This window comes from Mus caroli, unplaced genomic scaffold, assembly GCF_978045245.1.
Source record: "Mus caroli unplaced genomic scaffold, Mus_caroli_1 scaffold_7, whole genome shotgun sequence".
Taxonomy (NCBI): Eukaryota; Metazoa; Chordata; class Mammalia; order Rodentia; family Muridae; genus Mus; species Mus caroli.
In genome coordinates, this window is record NW_028227262.1 from 89,551,173 (window position 1) to 89,575,832 (window position 24,660).

The following is a 24,660-nucleotide window of genomic DNA, read 5'->3' on the forward strand; positions in this document are numbered from 1 at the left end:
CCAAGGAATCTAACTATAGTAAAGAAACCTATCCATCTTAAAGAACAGAGCATCCTATAATTTTTTTAAAGATTTTTTCTTTTATTACTATTAATCGTTCCATTCATTTGTATCTCAAATGATATCCCACTTCCTGGTTTTTTGTGATTGGGTTACCTCACCCAGGATGATATTTTCTAGTTCCATCCATTTGCCTGAGAATTTCATGAACTAGTTGTTTTTAATGGCTGCATAGTACTCCACTGAGAATATGTACCACATTTTCAATCTCTATTTGTCTGTTGAGGCACATCTGGGTTATTTCTAGCTTCTGGCTATTATAATAAGGCTGCTATGAACATAGTGGAATATGTGTTCTTGTTATATGTTAATCTTTCTCAAGAACAGAACACCCCAGATTCTTCTTTCAGACATACAGACCAAAAAGGAGGCACAGCTAAAGAAGGAGCTGGAAGGCCAGGGCCATTTGTCAGTAATTTGTCTCTTCTGGAGCGTCTAGGACTCTGAGAGTCCTTGGACTCCCCAGCTGCACTGCTTCTTTGCACATCTCTTTCCATCACCACCAATGTCATCCTCAGACACATTTTTATTCATCCATGATCATGGGAACCAGAAGAAGTTGCTTAACCAGAGCTAAAGTCAGAAATCATTCCTAAGCTTCTGCCCATGGAGGTGTTCACCTCCACTCCTGGAAGATGACTTTGCCAAAAGGAAAACAGGCTGAGGTGAGGGCTTCATTTTAATAGAGACATAGAGAGTTGGGGATTGGTGATGGGGGTAACCAGGGGAAAAGGTAGGACCAGCAAGGTCAGGAAGGGAGAAGAAGCAAGGGCAAGAATGTTGTGCAGAAGGCTGAGCGGTGCTTCACTGTTGCTAAATATAACCTGAAGAAAATCGGGATGAGGAGCAGCTTTGATCACATCTAACTTGGAATTTTAAAATGTAAATGCAAAAATGCAAATACAGACTGCTGGATTGACTTCCATTAGCTTGTTATTTAACTACTGCTTAGCCCTGAGATTCCCCCATGCATGATCTTTGCAATTAAAATAAGCTTACAATTGAAGTACTTCAAAGCTGAGTTGCAAAAGGAGGAAAGAAAAACACCAACCTGTGAGTATCTGTCTGGCAAAGCAAGAAAATGCTAAGAGTCAGCTTGGTTACACAAGGTGAAAGCAGAAACCATAACTGTTTCAAATGCTTATTCTCAAGAGTTCAAATTAAAAACAAACATCCTCCTTTGGGAATTTTTAAATGCAGCTTTTATATTTAGCCACAAGGAATTCCACAAGTAGATATCTCAGGGTTACTAACATCAGTTTTTGATTTTGCGGGTAAAAAGGCTCAAACATCTCCATTTCATACTGAGCTAAAAAGAGAGGGCTTGCTGATATGCTGATTTCAAGTGAGCAGAACACTTCTTCCAAATGACCATCTTTAGATGAAAGCTTGCGAAAACATGTAGTAAACATATTTAAATGTTGAGCCATATAAAGTTCACAGCCTCCTTTCTTCATAGGCAAGTTTTGACCAGATGATTAAAAGACTTTAAAGTAATAATAATAACCTCTATTGCTCCTGTCACACTAAATTGTATTGGCTTTAATATTTTACGTAAGCTCTGCCATACTCTTTAAAGCAGGTAAATTCTGTTTATTGACATTTTCCTGATGCCTCTGAGAAGATTTATGTGCCACGATGGGAAGATTTTCAGTGGAGGTCAGAGACATTACAGTGCAGAATGGTACCCTGGCCATCTTTTCTAAGCTGAAGGATGTGGAAAGTGCTAGAAGCACTGTCTGCACCTTTTCCTGAAACGTGTTATGATATCTTCCATACAAAACACCCCCTTATTCTAGCGGGTTACAATCCTTGTCATAAGAGAGAGGGATTAGGCACAATCTCAGAAAGAGGCCCTGCCATGCCCCAATGTCCTGATGCTAACTGATCCTCTTTACCCTGGTATTTCTCATGACTTGCTAGCCTAGCTTTATAAAAGCACTCAGGCTTAGTCATGTCATCAGCTCTTCGTTTATTTGTCTTTTTAAATGTTTGTTTATTGTTGGGTATGGATGTATATGGTAGATACATGAATGTGTGTATGGATACCAGAGGACAACTTGATGGAGTCAGTTTTCTCCTTCCACTTTTGCATGGGTTCTATGGATTGAACTCAAGTCACCACAATGCTTTCATGGTACTTGCCTTTACCCACTGAGCCAGTTTACCAGCTCTTTTCATTTGTTTTGTTAGGCAACTCCCTCCTCCATCATATGAAGCATACATTAGATTCATGTGCACATGTACTCTGCCTTTTGTCCATCTGATTTATAGGTGGTATAAAAATATTAGTATAGTTTTTTCCTTTTCTATAATAGGGGTGAACCCCTAAAAATACCTGCAAGCAGGTGTGTACACAAGTTTGTGTTTCTCTATAGAAATAGGGTCCAGAAGTTTCATCTTCTCTGAAGAAATATGGCCTTCAGAATGTCCAGACAAGATTGAGGAGGACAGTAGTATCTGTACTCCTAACTTCAACTGCTTGCGTTGGTAATGTGATTTAAATATTGTGTTTCTCACAGCTCTCACACAAATTCACTGGCACTGCTCAGATAATGTTTCTTGCTTTGGTCACTAAACCACTTGCCCTGGTTTAGCTACACCATGAAAAAGTAGCAACAGTGTGAACTTGGGAGTCATGTGTGTGGTCTGAGTTTTAATCTGGTATAAATTATTTACTGTAAAATGCCATTGCCTCAGATCTCCATCTAGAAAAAAGGGACTTAGAGCAAGACAGCCATTTTCCAGGAGTTATTCTGAGGATTAAACATGTTTGACCCTCAAGTATCTATGTGGATACAAAGCACAGCTCTTTTCTCAGAATGAACAGAAGTTATTTTAAGCTGAGCTAAATGGGAGTGACTATGACCTGCGATATGAATTCACACTTTCCTGAATGATGGGTTTCAATGTAGAAGTAGTTGCATGAGCATTAGTCATAGACCAAAAGAACATCACAATTCAAGGCATTGGTGAGGGCAGGGGGGTATGTAAGTTACAGCAAAGTGAAGAAATCTCAGCTGTGGATTTGAGGTGTTGTACAATGATAATCTTAGCTTCTGGGTTGATGGAAGCTAGTCCAAGATAATTTTAGCTGTAGGCTCCTTGCAGTTGTGTATTGTAGTCACCTGTCTAGAACCTTTAACATGGATGTAGCCTTAATTATAAAACTTGTACCCATTTTCCCTGGTTGGCCACATAATATCACACTTGTGCATGTAAACACCTTGTGTTTAGAAAGGCCTGTTCTGAAGATCTGTAAAGATGAGGCTGCCTAGGCAGGATAACCTCAGGAGAAATAGTTGGTAAAGATCAATTTTCTTGGGCTTCTTTTTGAAACTGTTACACATATCCTGAAGAGCTACCTCTGACCTCTCCATTCTGTCCTGGAGTTAAGATGAGTCTTTTCTTTGGTATCTTTATGATTGTATGCTGAGGATATGCCTAAACTACAGAGCATGGTTGCCCTGTTCAGGACAGGAGAGATGGAACAAAGTTGGATATTGGAAGAACGGCAGGAGAGAAGGGTTAAATGTGAGGAAATGAGTCCTGACAAAAACTCTTAGGTGAAATCTTTGATAAGAATGGGCTAAAGTAAATCAGATGCCATCTAAGAACCAGCTCCCAACAAGCCAACATACCACTGACCAAACTGAAGGGGAAAGCTGTCCCCAGAAAGATCTCCCACAACCACCATTTGAGGAAACATCAAAGTTGTCTGGTCACAAAGGACTCGTGCCAGTACCAGGCACCAGTTGGGGGGAGTCATCCCTTGGAAGTCCATCACCTTTGTGGTCCAACATTGGACAGGGCACTGAAAGAAAACATAGTCCTCTCTTCAAGAAGAGTTAAGAGATGATATATTCTGAGTGAAATGAGTGACCATGGTCTGGGAACATGGGTTTTAGGTTGTCCCAATAATATGCTCCAACATAGAATGGCTTCTTGAACAACTAATAGAAAAATCAGAAAGCTATTTACAAGATACATTGGTGAGGACATTGGATAGGCCAGGTTACAGCAACATTGAAAAATGTCTTTACTATGCAGGGGCCTAGCAAACACAGGAGTGGATGCTCACAGTCAGCTATTGGATGGATCACAGGGCTCCCAATGGAGAAGCTAGAGAAAGTACCCAAGGAGCTAAAGGGATCTGCAACCCTATAGTTGGAACAACATGATGAACTAACCAGTACCCCGGAGCTCTTGTCTCTAGCTGCATATGTATCGAAAGATGGCCTAGTCGGCCATCACTGGAAAGAGAGGCCCATTGGACTTGCAAACTTTATATGCCCCAATATAGGGGAATGCCAGGGCCAAAAGAATGGGAATGGGAGGGTAGGGAAGTGGGGGGCGGTATGGGGGACTTTTGGGATAGCATTGGAAATGTAATTGAGGAAAATATGTAATAAAAAAAACAGTGAAAAAAAAAAAAGAAAAATGTCTTTATGAGTTTTATGGTATCTAATGATACACACAGAGATACAGAGAGAACAGAACAAAACAAAGAGAAAAAAACTCAAACAAATACACACAAGAGAGGTGCCCTTTCTTTTCCAAGTGGCTCCCAGCACTGGAAAATCTTCACTTTAAGGGACAGTGAAAGTTAAGGCTTTACCTGATAGTCATAAAGATGTTAGGTCAGTGTAAAGATGACAAGGAATGACAATGCAGGGGACTCCAAATAGCCCAAGATAAGTTAATTGTGGATTTGCAACATTCCAAGTCTCTAACAAGTTATAGTCAGCCTTGTAGACTCCTTAACACAGACATAGAGCGTTTTGCTGTTTTGTTTTTCTGGCAACTTCAGCTCATGTTTGGAATGTAGGAAGTAATAAATCTTTGCTGTACTTTTCAAAATGATTCTAACTTGTTAGGCATTTAGGATGCATGTTCAAATTGTGTTTGACAAAGGTGGAAATGAGGTTTTTATACTTTGTTGTCTCCTGTTTTATTGTCGGGACCCACTTTTTATGGACTTCATTGACACATAAGGCCATTGTCTCACTCTTCTAGAGAGTGAGGAACTAAGGTAACTAGGGGGAGAATGCACCTGGCTCCTCACCAGCCTCTTACTGAAGTAGGGCTTTACTGTAAAGTACACCCATGCTGGCCTTCTTCCTTTACTCTTCTGCTTCTGGATGCACGTTAGCCACCTGACAAAGGGAAGACCAGGTGTTCAGCTAAGGAGCTGTTAGTGCTGGGCTGTGGTCTTCATAAAGAAAGGATGTTCTACTCTTTGCAGACTGTGGGTGTTTTGTGGGTAGAATCACCTGTACACAGAGCCAAGCATAGCTGTATGAGCTCAGCTACAATTACGAAAACGCAGAGCCAGGCATGGCAGCTTGAGCTCAACTGGATGTGCTAATGACAGAGACAAAGGCCAACAAGGAAAGGGATGAAAAAACCTTACTAAGTGGGTGCCAGGAAACTACTACTCTCTCACCCCCTGTCTCAGTCATCTGAAGTCGAAAGTCAGTTGTCAGAGAACTGAAGGGTGAGGTACTTCCTTAGGTTCTTATACCACTGGGCTGTATCATTAAAGAGGCAGCATCATTAAGGAGGCTGAGTCTCATTCCAGAGACTCAGCCACTCTGCTGTTCTCAAATGTAATAGCTGCCTGAGGCATGCTGGCTTCATCTTAGCTAGCAGTATCGTCCTGTTGGTCTACCACCCAAACTTTCTATGCTCCTACTGCCTCATGATTTTCCCACCATTCAACACTTAACAAAGAGCTGAGGTACTTTGCTGCCTGCCTTATTAAGTGTGGGTGTCTATTAGAAAAAACAGGGGCATGGTGTATTCAGAGAATGCATTGTTTTCGGAATGAACACTGGAGGTGTAGGAAGAGAGTGAGCCTTGCTTGTTCTAAGGTCACCAATTAGTATGACACTATTGATAGTCAGTGTTATTTGCATCTCTGCTGTCCAGTGCTGGGAGCCACTTGGAAAAGAAAGGGCACCTCTCTTGTGTGTATTTGTTTGAGTTTTTTTCTTTGTTTTGTTCTGTTCTGTGTGTGTGTGTGTGTGTGTATGTATCTTTCTCTTTCTCTTTCTCTCTCTCTCTCTCTCTCTCTCTCTCTCTCTCTCTCTCTGTGTGTGTGTGTGTGTGTGTGTGTGTGTGTTTGCTTTCTAACTTCTTTATGTAGTTAGACAACAGAAAGTGACCTAATCATGAGCATTCATTAAAATTCAGTAAAACAAGAATTATAGATATGCAGCCTTGCAGTGGTTCATGAACCCTGAGCCTCAATCTCCTTCCTGTAAAGCAGCCATCCCCAATCTTCCTAATGCTGTGACCCTTTAATGCTGTTCCTCATGCTTTGATGACCCCTGACCATAAAATTATTTTGCTGCTTCTTCAGAACTGTAATTTTGCTAATGTCATGAATCATAATGTAAATATCTGATATTCAGGAGATCTGCTATGTGACCCCAAAGGGGTTATGACCAAGGTTGAGAACAAGGGTTTCACAGTATTGACCATGAAGACAATGGAAGAATAGGTGCTGTGGGTATAATTTCCATTATACTTGAAGACAGTGTAGTATTCAGAGACCTTGAGGTTCATGGTTGATGTCCAATTTAGAGAGAATTCCTCAAGCTACAGGATCTTGTATGGCATTCTGAATTTCCTGCTGTAATGACAAAGACTCTCATTCATGAAAATTTTGTCAGGAATCCCCAGACTCCTTTGAGCTTCCAGCTATACTGACAGAGTTAAAGTAGTTCAGATAAAGTTCCTGGCTCTTTCTATCTTATCAGCTGGACCTACCTTCAGCAACAGCCATAGGTAACTAAACAAATATCTTTCTAGTGTGTTGTCTCCTGGTACTAATTTTACATCTACATGCACTGACCTCCTTTCCTGTTTTGGCCTGCTCTCTGGCCAGATTAACAAATTGCTGCTACAGATTCTTGTGCTATTTTGATGTGAATCCACTCTTGCTTCCACAACATTCATCTTTCACATAGAAAATTCTCTTAGCATTTAGCATAATAATATCTTCACAAACACAGATTAAAACTCAATCGTTACAGCTTTTGAAAAATATCCATATTGTACTTATGATGTGTAAAGATAGTGTTTGTTATCAGTGCTGAAACTAAGGCCCTGAGAAGCTATTACTTACCTGAGTGCCCAAATTGAGCTGCATGTGAAACTGATTTCTGAATCAAGAGAGGCTGTCTCAAGTAAGTCCATCTTTTGGGGGGATCAAGGTCAGGACATCCTCAGAATGAAAACTAGTAATCAGTCAGGAATATCTATTCTGTCAGCACTTAGAATAAGACCCTCAGACTCAGCCAAATGGACTCCCCTAAACGTAAATCAAGGAGGCACCAAGGACCCGCCATTTGTAATGTCTGTGCCCATGGTGATGCCTTCTCCATGCCATATAGTCACTGTCATTTGGGAATACAAATGAAATAAAGGGGAAAATGGGCATAATGGAGAAGGGGGCTTTGATAAAAGAGGCTACATAGAACAAGGAGGAAAGAAAAATAACTGAGGATGCCTGTCAAAGCCTTGAGAAAAAAAACTTTTTATATTGCCAAAATTATATATAACTCTGTGTGTGTGTGTGTGTGTGTGTGTGTGTGTGTGTGTGTGTGTGTTTTACAATTGGATAGACAATGCTCCTCTCAATGAACAATAGATCATTTAACAAGAATACTTTAGGACCAAGCTTGAGAAACCTCTACTCAAGTTGTTGGTCAGGGTGAAGACCAGGAGAGTCTCAGAACATATAGGCTGTTCCTGTGCCCTTAACTTGTTGATTGTCTCTACTCCTGAAGACACCATGTGATTGGACACAGGACTTGGAAGATTTGAGCTGAATCTCACCTGAGGGAGTAAGAGGGAGTATGACATGGGAGGGAACAAAGAAGGAGTTACAGGAGGGGTATGACATGGGAGAACACAGGAAGGGTTAGAGGGAAGAAAGGGACTAGAGAAAATGGTGTACTCATATTTCAAGTAAGATAAAATATCCATCTTATAAAAGACAGAAGGGAGGTGGTAGGGGAGTGGGGGGGAGGGTTTGGGGGACTTTTGGGAAAGCATTTGAAATGTAAATGAAAATACCTAATTAAAAAAATAAATTAAAAAAAAAGCAAAAGGGAAATCTGGATTTTTATGAGTTGCCTTTTATGTGAATTTACCTGGAAACACAGGGACAAACATTTGTGAATAAAGCAAAGGCAACAGAGAAAAGAAAGGACTTCATCCATGTCCATGGCTTCTGGGATGACTTAGAGAAGCATGCATCACTAGAAACCCCAGGTGTGGTGATGACTCTGCATCCCTGCACTGCCCTGGTCAACCAATGTGTCAGCACATCCATTACACAGTCTCCTCTCCCTAGCAACTGCTTCTTTATCCTGAGGAAGAGCCCTATAGTTTTCTAGGCTTCCTGAATCTTGTAAGTCCTGAAACTTTTAAATTTCATTTGTTTTGGAAGTCTTAGAACTTTCCCTCCCCCACCCTCCTAAGGCAATGCTTCAATTAACTCTTAATTATTGGGAGGAGATAGCTACAGGGTAGATATTTTTAAGAAAGAATACAAAAGCCAGGGCAAAGATGAAAGTGAAGGAAGATTATGGGAAGGGAAGAGGGGGGCGGGGAGAAAGAGAGAAGGAGAGGAGGAAGAGGGGCCAGGAGGAGGAAGGAAGAGAGACAGAGGCACTATGGAAGGAATTAATTCTATCCAGGAGCTGTATTTTGTGGGGGCATTGATGTTGTCTGCTTGCCATTGTTGAGACTTTGTCCTGTATTCTAAGCTAACCTGGAGCTCAAAATCCTCTGCCTTGCTCTCCCAAGTATTCGGGGTGTACTTTAATGTCTGTTTGTCTGGTATAGTAGAGGCTGAAGATTCTACCATATGGTGGGAAAAAAGAAGGCAGTGAGCATTTCAGAGCTTGGATGCTATGATGGCCTCATTAGCAGTTCTATCTGAGACCAGAATTGTGTGCTTATCTACGAATAAGTGATTTTTATGATAGCACTTGTTAGCTGATAAATTCTGTCTTTTGCTCTTTAGTCTTAAATTGTTGGATAATTTGAACTCTATTAACAAAGGTGATGAAAGGAATCACATTTCATTACTAAACTGACACTGCAAGTGAGAAATGGAAATAACACAATGACCTCTGAAATGTTGTGAACTCTTTTTTACTGAAGTCTTTTAACTTTTAGATGATAAACTTCAAGCTATTCCTATTTTACAATTCTGCTTGGCACACTTATTTCTTGGAATCAGCCACACAACACAAAAGACAGACTGTTCTCTCAGCTTTATGAGACCTACCAGATTTTCATAGCAGGCATCCAAACTTTAATAGTCTAAATGTGGACTATAGACATACACAGTTTAATAACTAAGTCACCATCATTTTCTTACTTCCCCAAACAATATATTTTTATGTTTCCATTAATCAACTCGTGAATTAAAATATCCCATTACTATGGCATTGGGCAGATCTTTGATAATGTGCATTTTTACAGGGACACAGTATCAGCTGATTTTTTTTTTATGTACAAGACCACACCCTCTATCCTGTGGAGAGAAGATAAAATAATCCATCTTCTCCTTCCTGCTTCCTGGGGTTCAAAATATCTATAGAGAAATGAGACATTAATACAAGGAATGACTAACTGTATCAAGTGGAATGTGAAAATTACAATTCAAAGAACAAAGATGACCACCTTGAGAACAGTATTTAAAATAAAGGCCATAATTCAAAAACTTTACAGGTCTTCAGGGAAGAAATGCCATTCAATTGGGGGGTTGTAGGACATTTTTAAAGTGCTATGAGGTGAGGTAAAGAATTAGAGAAAAGGCACAGCAAACACAAATGCAGGAATGGGAAGCAAGAAGCAGCTGTGGTATTGCACATAGTGGCACTCCAGTGACAAACAGTAGAAGGGGATCCCAGAGAAATGGTATCAGTGAGCAGACTTGAGATGGGTAAGTATTCAACACATGCATATGAACAATCAGTTAGAAAAACAAGTTTGATTTATCCTTAGATTACCTATGATAGTGGACCAGGATAAACAACTAGAGGTAAAGTTCTCTGCAAATGGCATTTTGACTGACCATTTGATAGTGAGTCTTCCAATGTGAGCTTGACTTTGTCCACATAATGAAGCTCAACTTGACCCACCAAAACTTAGGGAAAAAACAAAAACCTAAAAATCCTCCTTTCACTGTTAAAAAATTGTAAAGATTCTCATGCAAAACTTTGTGGCCCAACTAGATTTGACTTTGTCTCCTCTCGGTAGTCTGCAGCCTCATTTAAGAGAGCATCTGTTGAGCCATCATAGGACCAAGGACCTCTCCTCCCACTGATGCATGGCAAGGCCATTCTCTGCAACATATTCAGCTGGAGCCATGTGCACTTCTTTGATGATGGCTAGGTCCCGAGGAGTTCTGGGGGATCTGGTTGATTGATACTGCTTTTCCTCCTATGGGGTTGCAAACTCTTTCAACTCCTTCAGTCCTTTCTCTAACTCCTCCAATGTGGATCCCCTGCAAAAACAATAGTAAAAGTGGCTATAACCAATTACTGGAGAGAATAGAGGTAGGCAAGGTTTTAGTTACTGGGCTGAGGGTTGCAGTTTGGGACCAGGAAGAGAGAAAGGAGGAAGAAGAAGGAGAGTGGAGAAGGAGGGAGGAAGAGAAAGAAGATGGAGGAATAGGAATTCGCCATTAGATGTTATGGACCAGGAGCATGTAGCCAAGTCAAAGGCCTCCTGAGGACAGACAGATGGAGGAAAAATAACCTGCGCGAGACTCAAACAGCAAGTACTATGGGAACGCAGCTAGGGAATTAACAGTCTGTCTTCGTATTATATAACCTATGCAAAGAAGCAGGGCTCTGAAATGGTACAGCTTGAGAGACCTGGAGACATCATATGGTCAGTTGTTCCAGTGAGTTAATTGGGAGTCCAGAAAAATTATGTGGTTAGCTTGTAGTAACCACCTGCTTCTGAGAAAGATAAATTTAAATATAGTCACCACTAACATAATTTATTGCCTTATCTACATACCTTGATGCCCAGTCATTCTTCCTAAATTTTACATAGTTATATATTCTAGGTCACATATGATATATTTTGATTTAAATTAGCATTTTTCCAACTAGTTCAGTCATTTCTCTCTCTTTCTCCAAGCCTGAAATGTCTTGTTATTTAACACTTCTATGTCCTCATATGCAAACATATGTATACATACCTATGAAGACTTTGGTTATCTTCTGCAAATGAATGAATATATATTCTCCTTCCTGTGCCTTAATTTACAAATTTAACCATATTTGAGAAAATTCTTGCCAAGGGAGAAGCTAACACCCTGTTATGCCTTTATTTTCATGGTTCGGTTATATATTCATTATGGGAGATGATGTCCCAATACTCCCTACTCCTTCTCTTAGCCTTTTTTTCCCCCCTGGGTTTAGCTCCCACAAATAACACTTGAATGAGCATGCCATTTATCCATTTACTGTTCTATTGATAGACCTTGCTTCATACACTCAGGGATGTGCTTTAACAACAAAATTATTTCCCTCGGAAAGCTATAGCCATGTGCCTTTAGGCCTGCAACCGTTCAGAGTCTTTCCTGTACAGCTTTCTTTGCAAATACAGTTTTATAGAGTTAAATCTCACTATGCATTTATTTGATGACAAATGAACTAGCCCTTTATATCTTGGGTTCTTTGGCTTCTTGTTAGCTTTGCTTTCTCATTCTTTTACCCACTTTCCCAACAGATGGGAAAGGAGTTTCTTTTAAATTTTTAAGGAATTTTGATATAATATAGATATTTTTCAAATGACTTCCAATTTTTGCAACCCTTTTTTCACAAATCTTTAATTCAAAATATATATTATGGAACTTTTTGTTATACAAAAATCTTAAATTTCATCTAGCTATCTATTGTTTTTTCTAAATTTGTGTTTTATCATAAACACATATTATTGCTTCCCCTATTTTACACTGATAATTATTAAGATTTTAATTCTTAAGTGACTTTTACTTCTGTCTTACACTTAAATTCTCTAGTTTATATAAATACATCTAGGATTTTTTATCTGAAATATGATTAAAAAGATATACCCTCCTTGTCTTTCCTTCTAGATAACTTGTTAGCTGTTTCTATTAGACTCTTTAGCAGACTTGAAATGACTCTTTTATCAAAGACTAAAATCCCATTTCAATCCAGACCCATCTCTGGATACTCTGTTGCTAAAATTCTAGATCACCTCGTGGCCTACTCAGTGTGTCACAGATTTAGTTCCAGTAGCACTGCAGGATTTTATGATTCTGACCAATCTGGTTACAATGATGACTTCTGAAATAGCTATGGAAGGTAGTCATATTAAAAACTCATTTAATAAATAGCACTAGAGTGTAAGCAGATATAAACCAGTCAAAATTATATTAGTACAGTTAGAATAAATTTTTGGAGTTTTTCTACCTCAAGTAGATTTTTATATCACCAGATTTGAGACTTTTGTTGGTGGTGTTTTATGTTTCTTGCGTGTGTCATTGTGTTACTATATGATTAACTGTTTTTCAGTCCTAGGGATTGAACCCATGTCATCTGAATATGCTAGAAGCTTCTATGCTACTGAGTTATATCCCAACCCTTTTCTTACGCTTTAAGATAGATAGTCTCACTGCCTTGTCCAGGCCAGCCTTCCACTTGTACTCTAGCCCAGGCAGGCCTCGAACTTGTGACTTTCCTGCCTTTGTCCTCTGAGGTCTGGGACGACCAGCCTGCACTATCAATCTAGTTTCAAGTAGAAAATGAGCTTGTGTGATCTTTTTTCCCCAAAAAGTAAGCATATTAATCGGACTGCTTTCTTTATTCCACAGGCCAGTTTAGCCGAGAACTCATCCCTATGGCTTCCCTCTGAGTTCCTACTACTTCCCAGTGGAAAGCATACTTGGAACAGACACTGGAGTGATCTTGGAGAGAGGTCCCATGGGGACTGTACCTGACCCTCTGAGGGTGACTAAAGCTTCGATAGTGGCAGCTTCTGGGAAGGAAGAGTCTCGAGGGGAGCCGCAGAGTGTCTCACCACAACCAGCTCAGCCAGATAAGAATGCTAGTGGCATTGCCAATGCTCCTGCAGAACTCAGCCTCCGGCTCAGTGCAGCTGCTCAAGCCCTGATGCAAGCTTGTGTGCCTGAGTCCAGCCAGCAAGACATGGCATCTCCTGGTGTCTTCAGTGAGGGAGAGCCAGTGTCTCCCAAACAGAAAACAACTGTTGACTTCCTGCTTCATGGAAGCAAGGAGTCCGCAGCACCAGGCCTGAACGCTACTGCACAAAAGGAACTTATATCTGCGCCATGTTCAATATCTGTAGTCCAGCACACTCACCATGCCATCCAAAGTGATGCACCAAAAACTAGCACCTGTGAAGTACCTGAAGGTTCCTTGGTGAAATCCGAGGCAAACTCAAACGGCAAGAACCCTGAAAAGCCAAGTTGTCCTGCCAGGGTCACCTGTTGCAGCAGCAAAAATCAAGAAGGGCTCTGTGATTTTCCTTCTCCAGAAAACAGCCAGGGAATTTTACAGACTCCAGATATAGCATCCCCTTCTGCAGACAGACCTGAGGGGGAAGGGCAGAAAGTCATCAATAACATCACAGCGCTGTCCAGTGAACCTCCAGTAAGAGGGGGATGCTCAGAGAACAAACAGCCCTCTGCCACTGCCTTGAACACCACAGCTGAAAGGTTGGAAAACCCTCCACCGTCCCCCCTCACCAGCAAAGGGGCCACATGTTCTTCCGAAGCAAGGCAGGCACTGCTACCAGCACAGTATCCTGTGTCAAGGTTTAAAGAAGCCAGTACAATGACCTGCCAAGCTGAAAGCGAGGCTAAGGAGGTCCCTGGCAGGGCTTGGCAAGATGCTGAGGTACAGGCAGTGGCAAGTGTGGAGAGCAGGTCTGTCTCTACCAGCCCCAGTATCCTCCCTGCATATTTAAAGGAAAATCCTGCTCCTGAGCTGGAGAATGGGCAGGAGCAACTGCGTGTCATTTGCCATGGCAAGGGCAGTGGGAACCACTTGTTGGAACTCTCTAACAGCATGGTAGACTCCCAGGAGTCAAGGCAGTGCCCCAGCATTGTACCACAGGTGCATATCCAAGCAGCCATTGCCACTCCTGCAGCTTTCAAAGAGGGATGCAAACCAGCGAGCCAACCAGCTGAAGGCCTTAAATCCCCACTGATCCATGTGACCTCCAGTCAAAACACGGAAACAGAGGAAGACCTGTGGTTATCAGCAAGCAAAGAGGCAACCTCCAGACAGCCTGAAGGTACTAATCCTGACTTCCAGAAAGCTAACCCCATTGGCCAGATTTCCCTCCGATCAGGGAGTCAAGCTGAGATAAATCAGGGGTTGCAGAACTCCGGACCCAGGGAACCTGAAATTGTAGTGAAAACTGCAAATGACCACAAAGCAGAGTCAGGCTGCAAACTGTCCAACTCCGGTGGAGGTGCAAACAAAGACCACCCCCCGGAGAGCTTGGACCCCACTGATAAAAAAGGTGCAACGGACAAGAAGCCTGCGTCTCCTCTTATTGTGAAAGACCATGCACCTGGAGCCACCAACACCCTAGATGCCAAAACCCTATTGCTAAATCCTAAATCTCAGGGAAATGAAGGTGAGGGACTAGAGGTCAATCCTGCACCCTCCCCAGGGAGAAAGAGCCAACAGAACACCTTGGAAGAACACAGGCAGCCCAAGACCGTCATGAGTCTGAGCCTGCCATCAGATGGCACAGGTGACTCGAGCCCAGGCTCAGGTAAGAGGACCCCTTCTCTCTCAGTCAAGGCCAGCCCGCGCAGGGGCAGCCGGGTCAGTGAGTTCCTGAAGGAGCTCAGTGTGACAGCAGCTGCTGCCCAGGTGGGCCTCACACCTGGAGAGAAGAAGAAACAGATGGGTGCAGACTCCAAGCTGCATCTGAAACAGTCCAAGCGAGTGAGGGATGTGGTGTGGGATGACCAGGGCATGACCTGGGAAGTGTATGGTGCTTCCTTGGACCCGGAGTCCCTGGGAGTTGCCATCCAGAACCATTTACAAAGACAAATTAAGGAACATGAGAAGATAGTTAAAACACAAAGTGGCCAAACTCGAAGGTCAATTTCCTCAGATTCTTCTTCAAGTAAGAAGCTTAAAGGGAGACAACATGGTGTTCTGCAGTCCATGCTGCAAAACTTCCGGCGCCCCAACTGCTGTGTCCGCCCTGCTCCATCCTCTGTGCTGGACTAAAAGGGAACTGCACTAGTGTACGAGCTGTGGTATTCCTTGTGTCTGTGTCAAAGCTTAGACGTTTGGATTTCTGTTTTGTTTTAGGTTTGTTGTTGTTTTCTGAGAGACCTAGGAGTAAAAGCAACTATTAGATTTAAAACTTAGCTATTAGGAATTGTTGGGTTCTCCACAAATAAAATGCTGTTTCCCACTGATAGAATACAATAGTGAAGCAAAGCTTACAGCTAGCACGAGTTCAGAAGAAATGATCGTCACTGTGGTTTTTAAAGACATTATTATTTATACACACAAGTCATTCGGTATTTTCACCTCAGTCTATCACAGGATGGTATTTCCACTAAAATGCCTGCTTTACGCTAAAACTAGCAAAAACAACTATTAGCAACACTGTGGTAATTTCTGGTATTACTGAAGTAAGAATGCTAGTACCACAAAACGTTGCTAGTACCACAAGAGGATGCTAGAACCGCAAATGTTTAAGTAGCTTTTAAGAACCTTCATGTGAAAACTTGAAAATCAAATGTATGTTATCCCAGGGACAAATAAGATAAAATGAAAATACTCAAAAACGTATTAAAAAAAACAAATATGAACTGGCTATAGACATCTAAAGCTAACCCTTTTTATGTGAACAAGTTCTTGTTAGAAAAGTTACCTATACCTCCAGATATGAATACTGCCTGTACTAAACATAAATTTATATATATACATTTTCCTGCAAAGCGCATCCCTGTGCTTTGGACCACATTAAAATGATATTTTCTTACACTAGAGGAAGTGTCTGTGACTGGAGTCTTGAGACTAAGGAGGATAGTTAAATTTTGTATTGTAAGTGTGTCCTCTGCTAACAGGTTCTGATTGCTCAAATGTACAACCTAGATTGCTTCAGAATCATCACTTTTAAGAGACATACTCTTACACTTCAGAGGTCTTCATGAAATCACAGTTTGAACTTTGGGTGGCCATCTTCCCTCACTGGTTTCTCCAGGAATGACATGCATGGGAACATCCTTGACTCACTGAGTTGGGGTGGCAGCAGCAGCTTGTGCATTGGGGTAGGATGAAGAAGGAGCATGGTGAAGGTTTAGGGCAGGGCTTCCTCCCAGCCTTCATCATCTACACAAAGCTAATCTGAAGGTTGCAGTTAACACTTCAGACTTAGATGTGGAAGGAAAAGCAACAACTTTTGCTAAAATCACTCCTGATGAGCTAGAAAACAGGACCTGCCGTGTATCTTATTTTTCCTTTAAAGACTCAAATATCAGTGGTACAGCCACATATCTGTTTTGTTTTTCTTTCAGTTTATTTCTATTTTTAGATTAAAAACATAAAAGTTATACCTGTGCTCTGAATCCTGAGCTATATTGCATTTGATTTCTACAAGAGCAATTTAACTGAGTATGTAACTGCATAAGTAGGCCATGGTGACAGCACCCTTCCAGTTGGAGAATGATAATTACAGTGTTATACTTGGAACTTATAATGAATTTCTTAATAAGGCACATTTTCAGCTTCTTACTAATTGGCTTCTATTAAGGATGCTTTATAAAGTAGGAATTACTGTCAAATTACCAATCAAATTCCTATATTAATGATTAGAGATTTAGAATAAAACTCTCCCTTTTACTGTAAGTAGTTATTTGCCTCGCACACCTTTGCCAGGATTTTTTCTGTTTCCTATCTTACACACACCCAGGCCTTCTGTCACATGTCAGCACTCATACGGTGTATACACAAGCACACAGGAGCAGCTGTCCACAGGGTCCACTCCAGATGGTGGCCCCTAGGAATCCTTAGCCGAAAAGTGCTACAACAGGCTGTTCCTACGGTCAAATAGGAGAGAAAAGATAATTCTAATCAGCAATAATATTTGCAGATTTAAAGTAAATATGCAATACTTAGATTGTTTAGCCTGAAAGACTTGTCGGCATCTTCCCCAAATTCAGTAAATCAAAACTGCTCATTTTGGTATGGTGCCTCTCAAAGCAAAACCTTAAGAAGAAATATTTGATTAGTAAATTTGGTTTTCTTTGATACGAGAACTACATTCTTCATTTGGACAAAGACTCTAGAAACATCACAAAATGGCACAAATAGATTTTCGCTTTTTCCTTTTGCATCCTACAAAATTGAGAGGTTTTAGAACAATCCGTGGAAATTGCCTCTCCAGATGGATACATTAAGCTGCAACTCTTCTCAGGTGTTCATATGGTACCTATCCATACATACTCACATAATAAAACCCTATTTAATTTTTTTCTTTTTCCATAAGTCCATGAAACATAGGACTTCTTCATCCAGGTAGGCACACAATGGCTTTCCTGAAAGACTCTATCTGCCAAGATAGATTGATATCACTCTATCACTGTTCTTGCTTTATCTGTGTGACATACACTGGTTTAAGAGTTATTTATGTCTATCATTAATTTTTTTCTTTCTTTTAAAACCTTTTTATGGATTCTTTGTGATTTTCACATCATGTACCCCAATTCCACTTATCTTCCTCTCCTCTCATAACTGCCATCTACCCTTGCCACCTCACCCGAAAACAAACAAACACACAAACAAACAAAAATAAAACAAAACATAAAAACCATTTCATCATGGAAGCTGTAGTATGTCACAATGTGTCCCACAGTATATCTCTCTGTACACACATCCTTGCTTGCAAATGTTTATTGCAATGTATCATTGGTCTGGTTCAAGTTCTCTGGCTTCTGTAATACCATCAATATTGGCTCTTTACTGGGATTCCTCCTGGTTATCCTATTGTTGCCCTGTGTCATGGAGATCATCCAGTTTGGATCAGCTTTTACACACCCCAAGAGTTCATAGATGATGTAGATCTCAGATATCACTGAGGCCCAGATCTGGGGCTTTGAGTTGACCTAGTCCAAATACTATAACATTAATTTCTTTCACATGTCATTTTTACCTTCCTAATACATCTTAGATCTTGAAATATAGGTAGTAAATTTTTTATTAAAGAAATAAGTAGATAATATTTCTGGCACCAGTAATAAAAGAAGTGGAACTCAGGGTCTAGTAGTTCATTCACCACTTACAATATAAAGATGTTATACCACCTACCAAGAAAATACTAGAGTTCTTATTTAAACTGTGATTGTTCTGTTTCTATGACCACAAGACAAACACTCCAGCTTCCATTGTAATTTGTTTATTGTGAATGATTTTATAATAACATCATTTTTAATTAGTTGGTTTTGATGTCATGGCCACCTGTGTAACATATAGTAAAATACTGATCAACTTGAGTTTTGAATCAATGGCATAAAATTTTGTGGCATCAAAGTTAATCAGAACCCATGTGTATGTATGTCAAAATGAAATAGTTGTAAACCAGATTCATATGTTTCCTTCATGCCAAGTTCAGCTATACTGAATGGAATTTTATCTTGGATACAATTTTTTTATTCTTCAAAATCATCCCATACACCTTACTTTAGATATCTATATTTCCTGTGTTATAGATTGAGTATAAAACTGAAGTTGGACTGAATGCACATGTAAAGCTTCTACTTAAAGTCTGAACTTTGAACTTGAATCCTAATGTGGAAAGATAAGGATAAGGAAGTTGTAGTTTATATGGATCCCAAAGTCTTGCAGTTTTGCTGTTCCCAGTTTGTACTGTTTTGCTTCATCATTCTGGCCATTGTGTATATACCATACCAAAAAACAGAACACAAGGGGATGTCTACTTTTATTAGAAAGGTGAAAGTGTGCTTTTAATCTCTCTTGTACAGGTTTCTTTGTATTTACTGTTACATTTACTGCAAATATGTGAGCAATGTGTTTCCTTTTACTTGTACAGTGAAAGTGTTTTTTTAAAGATCCCCTTCTAGTATGACATAATTCACCATATCTCCTGTCTACTTTTTCAGATCAGTATAAAGAAAACAGTATATTAGAAATAACATTTGTGTATAGGTTTATGTGCTTTTATTGAATACTGGCCAGTCATGGCCTTATGTAGACTAAGATTTACTAATTATCTACAAGGCTGCCATGGAGATGAGGCTGTCTCCTCTCTCCTGCTTTGCTCTTTGTGGTGTGTGAAAAATGAGCTTGTGAATTCCCCAGTGTGGTGACACTTAACTCTGAAGTATCTTAAAGTGAGCTAATGATATTATTGTCACTGCCACAGTTTTGTCTACATGGTGAATCAATGAATCCGAAACCTTGTTTCTGCTCATATCAGTATCTACTGTGTCACGATTATACCTGAAAATTTTGTTTTCTGTTAGCACTGTCCCTTGATGTGTGGGCAGCCTCTTTTGTTGGTTCTCTCCCAATGCAGGTCAGCTGCTGCTCCATGGTAAATAAAACCTGCAGTCTGGGAATCTCCTGCTATCCTTGGGACCATACCCTCCTCTAACAAATTTCTGCAACTGATGAGTGATTCCCAAAAGACATCCCTACAGACACACAGGCTTACAAAGAACCACAGAATGTTGAACATTTTTTGCAAAATAGCTTTGTAAATACTGAAACAGACTTCCATGAACACTATCTTACCTTTGAAACAGAAAGTATTCCTTGGCTATGGGAAATCAGATTTTTGATTTGCAATAACTAAGAACATAAAGAAAAAATTAGAGTGGGAATTTTCTGTCTCATAGTGACATATTGCTATGTTTAACAGTGAACACTCACCAGCTCAGCTCTCACTTGCCACAACCGAATAACCTCTCTTAAAGTAACTCCAGTCCATCTGTGTGCATATACAAACAAGAGGCAATCTGGAAAAGACTTAGTATTAAAAAAAAAAAAGCAAGGTGACAGCAATTATAAAGGACATACAAATAACTGAGGACTCAGAGAGATGATGGTGGGGACCAGAATGATACAACAAGATGTTATTTACACATTTTTTTTTCTAAGACTCAGATATCACGGAAACCAATTTAAGAATAAAGACTGTTGACTATGAAACTAAAGCCAAGCAATATCATGCCCAAAAGAAGCAGTTATACCAGCAAGTGGATCAGCTGTGATCACACATTATGTAATTATAGTTTGCTCTGTGAAGATTAGCGGTAACTCAAAGGGCACATGAAGGCACAGTTTCAGCTTTCTGTTGGAAAGCCTCATTAGATGCTTCACATGAAAAAGCAGCTCAATGACCATGAGCAAAGATTAGCCCATGTCTCATGGCAGCCATGGCAGAAGAGGAGCCATTGATTCAAACTCAAATCAGCTTCAACCAGGAACTTGGTCCGAAACAAACAAACAAACAAACAAAGAATTTATAGAAATTTCTCTTCCTGGACACTAGCATGCCAGATAAAATTCACTTAACTCAACTCAGCCTAGTTGATTGCAAGACTTATCAATGAGAAACAGGCTGCCAAATGAAAAAGTACTAAAACATGAGCCCTTTTTAGCAAAAGAACCTCAAATGATGCCTTACAGAGAATGTTCTAGATGATTTCTGAATACTAATTATTCATCAAGTGTCTTTCTGGGCTCAAGTTCAAAGTTGATTGGCTGCAAAGTATTGAGAATTAAGTCACATATTTTGCACCTCAGGAAAAGACACTGATGATCAACAAAACAGTAATTATGATAAGATTGTCTCATGATCTATGTGTATGAGAGAAAAATTAAATGGGAAAGAAGGTCTGATCTAGATCTCTTCAATGTTGAAATGTCATCAGTTTTTCCCCCAACTAGGGAGAAAATTATAATTTGGTTTGGGGTTGCTTTTGTTTTGTTTTGTTTACATTGCTGCTAGTATTAACTTTTGTTTTTGTTTTTCTTTTTGAAATAACCTGTCTCTTCTTTAGAAAAACTTGTAAGTAGTTCAGCAGTTTCTTCTGATTCACATGGCTTTTGAAGACACTTTGTGAAGGAGATGTGTGGATGGGCAGAAGGCACTGGTCTTTATCCAGAGGCAATCTTGATGACTTCAGTGTAGACTCACAAGTACTCATTTAGGCCACATCTTGGCATAAGTCACTTTCAATCATGTATTTAAGTGATATACATATGTTGGGAAATAGTAGTATTCTAGACCTGAACCTCTGTCCTTAAAAGAGAGGAAAGACTAATGTGGCTTGCTATAAGGGGGTCTACAGATACCTGCTATTAAATATAAGAAAAGTCAACCATGCCTGAAAACTCAAGGAAAACTCTCCAGTAGCAATTACTAAATCTCTATATTTATTTACCTCTGTTGTAGTAATATGTGATAATTCTGTAGGTGGTTGTGGAACATTCGTACATCCTATAAGTGTATACAGTCTGTGGGTAATTGCTTTGCCACTTTTATGTGTAGAAAAAAATAGCATGATATAGCTCATTTAAAGGCTGTTTCCTATCACCAACTACGTACATGCAGGAAAGTTAATAAAATCAACAAAAGTGTGTATGTGTGCATTCAGTGACAGAATTAATTCTTTCAGTACAAAGTCAGGAGGAACTGGGCATAATTTTGCTTTGTTTCTTTATCATCATAAGAGTTGCCTGCAGAATTACCACAAAGGCTGAATGGAGTGGTTGGTACATTGGCATATTACTAAACATGCCAGAGCTAATTTCATATGCCATTGGTCACAAGTAAGGTCAGTTCTTTGACCACTGGGTTGATTTAGATTCCTCACACATGCTCTGTGTTAATTGTGTGACAGTATGTGCATACCATGAGTGTGATTGTGTACATACCTTGTATGAATTATCAAAATTCTTTAAACAATTGCAGAAAAGCAGAACAAAGAAATAATAAATCAAAAGCCTCAAAATGGCTAATCAATATGTATTTTCATTTTCTACACATAAAATACACATATAACCAAATGTAAATGGCATATCCAAAGAGATGTGCACACAAAATGCATTTTATTTAAACTGCTACCTTTGAATAAATTATTAACAAAACAAGTAATAGTTACACCTTTCATGACTTTCCTATTTTGCACAAATCAATATTGAAAATGTGATGCTCTTCCTTAAATGATATACCCAAGTGGCAGATTTTACAAGTAATAAAAACAGAGCCTATTGAGCATCTCACTACGTCTGGTATCTGAACAGATTCAGAGTTATTAATGCTATTTGTTAAGTTCGGAACAATATCTGGAAATGACACACACTGAGGAAAACCACTTATATTTTGAAAGCTGAATTTGGGCCTTTACCAATATTTATTTGCATAGCCTGAGAGGAAGCTTACATCCTCGTTGAAGTATCTCCAGATTTCTCTAGTGTATACAATGACTCAACGAAGAGACAATCACAGGCCTTCTCTTGAAATTAGTAAAACAGTATGTGCCCAAACCAAAGAGAAATAAGAGATCAAAATGAAAACAAATTATAGTAAGATATCACAAGACAATTGGGAGTTCCTTAAGAAACACACTGATACTCTGTACAGAATAATACCAAGGCCAATACCATTATCCAATTAGTGGCAATTTGGAACAGAAATACCTAGTTTATCACAGTTTTTCTTAAGGAATTGATCAAATTTTACTAATTTCTTTCCATGGAAAATTTCATCTATTAAATAAAGATCAGGACTGACATGGTTAAAAGTTAGTTCAATTTGAGCCAGGTTCCATGACACTAAAAACTGTATTAACTAATTGCTGGGCTAACAATATAAATGGAAATACCAGAATTCCCCTTGATAGAGAATTCCATTCACAAACTACAAATACAACTTTTCATTAAAGATTCTGAATAACATTGGAATACACATATATTCCCTAACAGTTGGATATTCCTAGAATATTTTCCTGGGAAAAAGTGAACTAATGTTAGCATTTTCAAGTCTGTGTCTGCTGGTGCTGGAGAGATGGCTGTGTGGAGTCTGTGTCTGCTGGTGCTGGAGAGATGGCTGTGTGGAGTGTGTGTCTGCTGGTGCTGGAGAAATGGCTGTGTGGTTAAGAGCCCTTACTGTTTCTTCCAGAGAGTCTGTGTTTGATTTCTAGCAGGCACATGGCAGCTCACAATCATCTGTAATTCCTGTTCAGATTAGGAACTAAATCAGGTCTTCACACCTGAGAAATGGGAAAGGCTAGCCAACCATACAGACACTGCATGATGACTGTGAATGGCCAGTTTACCTGTGATGAGCTCCTGAAATCTTGATGTTCACCAATTTTTTTTTGCATAAGTGAAATCTGTGTTCCTTTGAAAAATGCATATAAATTTCAATATTACTAGAGAATTCTGTCAACATGGCAATCATTTGTGTACATCCTCTGAGAAAGATCAAAATGAACTACAATGTTTGATCAATGGAGAAACAGTAATATTCAAAATGCAAAGTATGAGTATTATGGCATCATGTCTGTCTACAAATATCACAAACTACCTTATTTAAGAGAGTTACCATATCTTGGACATTTTTCACAAATAAAAATGGAAGGTCATGTCGATAGAAAGATAATGATCTCACAAACAGACACCAACCCCCATTTGACAGTCGGTTTTCTAATGGATGTTTAAAATACTGAGATTCAACTGGTTAGCTACTTTTGTCCTTAAACTTTTTGAAATATTATTTTTTGGACCTCACTTCCCATAATAAATATAATATGAAATAAAATGACCTATGCTTCTATTATTGTTACTATTATCATCTCTGTTGTGCAGATGTTCTTTTAGTCCAGGATACATGGTGTCAGTTGATCTCCTGAATAACACTTTTCTACTAGAAATGTGCAATAAAGCCAAACAGTTGACCATGAAAAAAAAAGTGTTTTTCTTAGATAAGAATAGAATTCTCATTGGAACAACAATGGCTCCTGATTATAAGTACAGGTTCTCCTGCATTTGCTGGAGTGAAGTGGTGGGGAGAGAATATATCTGCGTGTTTATGATATTTTTCTTTGTGTGCCTGTGTGCACATGAGTGTGCACATGCACAATCACGTGTGGTGAAAGAGATAACAGCTTAGTACTGATAGAACTACAAGCAGAGTGGTGGAATTGTTGTGTATTTCTAACCTGTTTGCTCTTGATTAGTTATCGAATCCTTTCATCTGGATTCTCTGAAGACCAAAAGAAGCCCAACCTTGTCCTCAATTCTGGCTTGATGATTAATTAAATGAACACTATAGTTTCATCCCTTTTGCTTCCTTAAGTTTGTCTTCAGTTTATCAAAGAACTGTAAAAGAGAACTGTATAGGGTTTATAAATTAAAATTTTTCAAAATGGATTGAATCTATTTGCCATAAACTTTAAACAAATAATTGTTTAAAGAGTGACTGCTCCCAAACTTTGTGGAGCCATACAGTCTTCCCAACTAACATGCACATCTTAATACATGCTGTCTCAATGTCAAACAGTTCTTGGAA

At 39.5% G+C, this 24,660-nt stretch overlaps 1 protein-coding gene across 1 annotated transcript in view; it reads left to right on the forward strand.

Annotated features, from left to right (window-relative positions):
* Gprin3 (GPRIN family member 3) overlaps nt 1–23,354 on the forward strand; it is an 84,411-nt gene extending 61,057 nt beyond the window's left edge. The window contains exon 2 of the mRNA XM_029478310.2: nt 12,938–23,354. Within this exon, the coding sequence (XP_029334170.1) occupies nt 13,047–15,338 (2,292 nt within the window). The 5' untranslated portion in view covers nt 12,938–13,046 and the 3' untranslated portion in view covers nt 15,339–23,354. The remainder of the gene's footprint in view (nt 1–12,937) is intronic.
* Nucleotides 23,355–24,660: the final 1,306 nt, after the last annotated feature.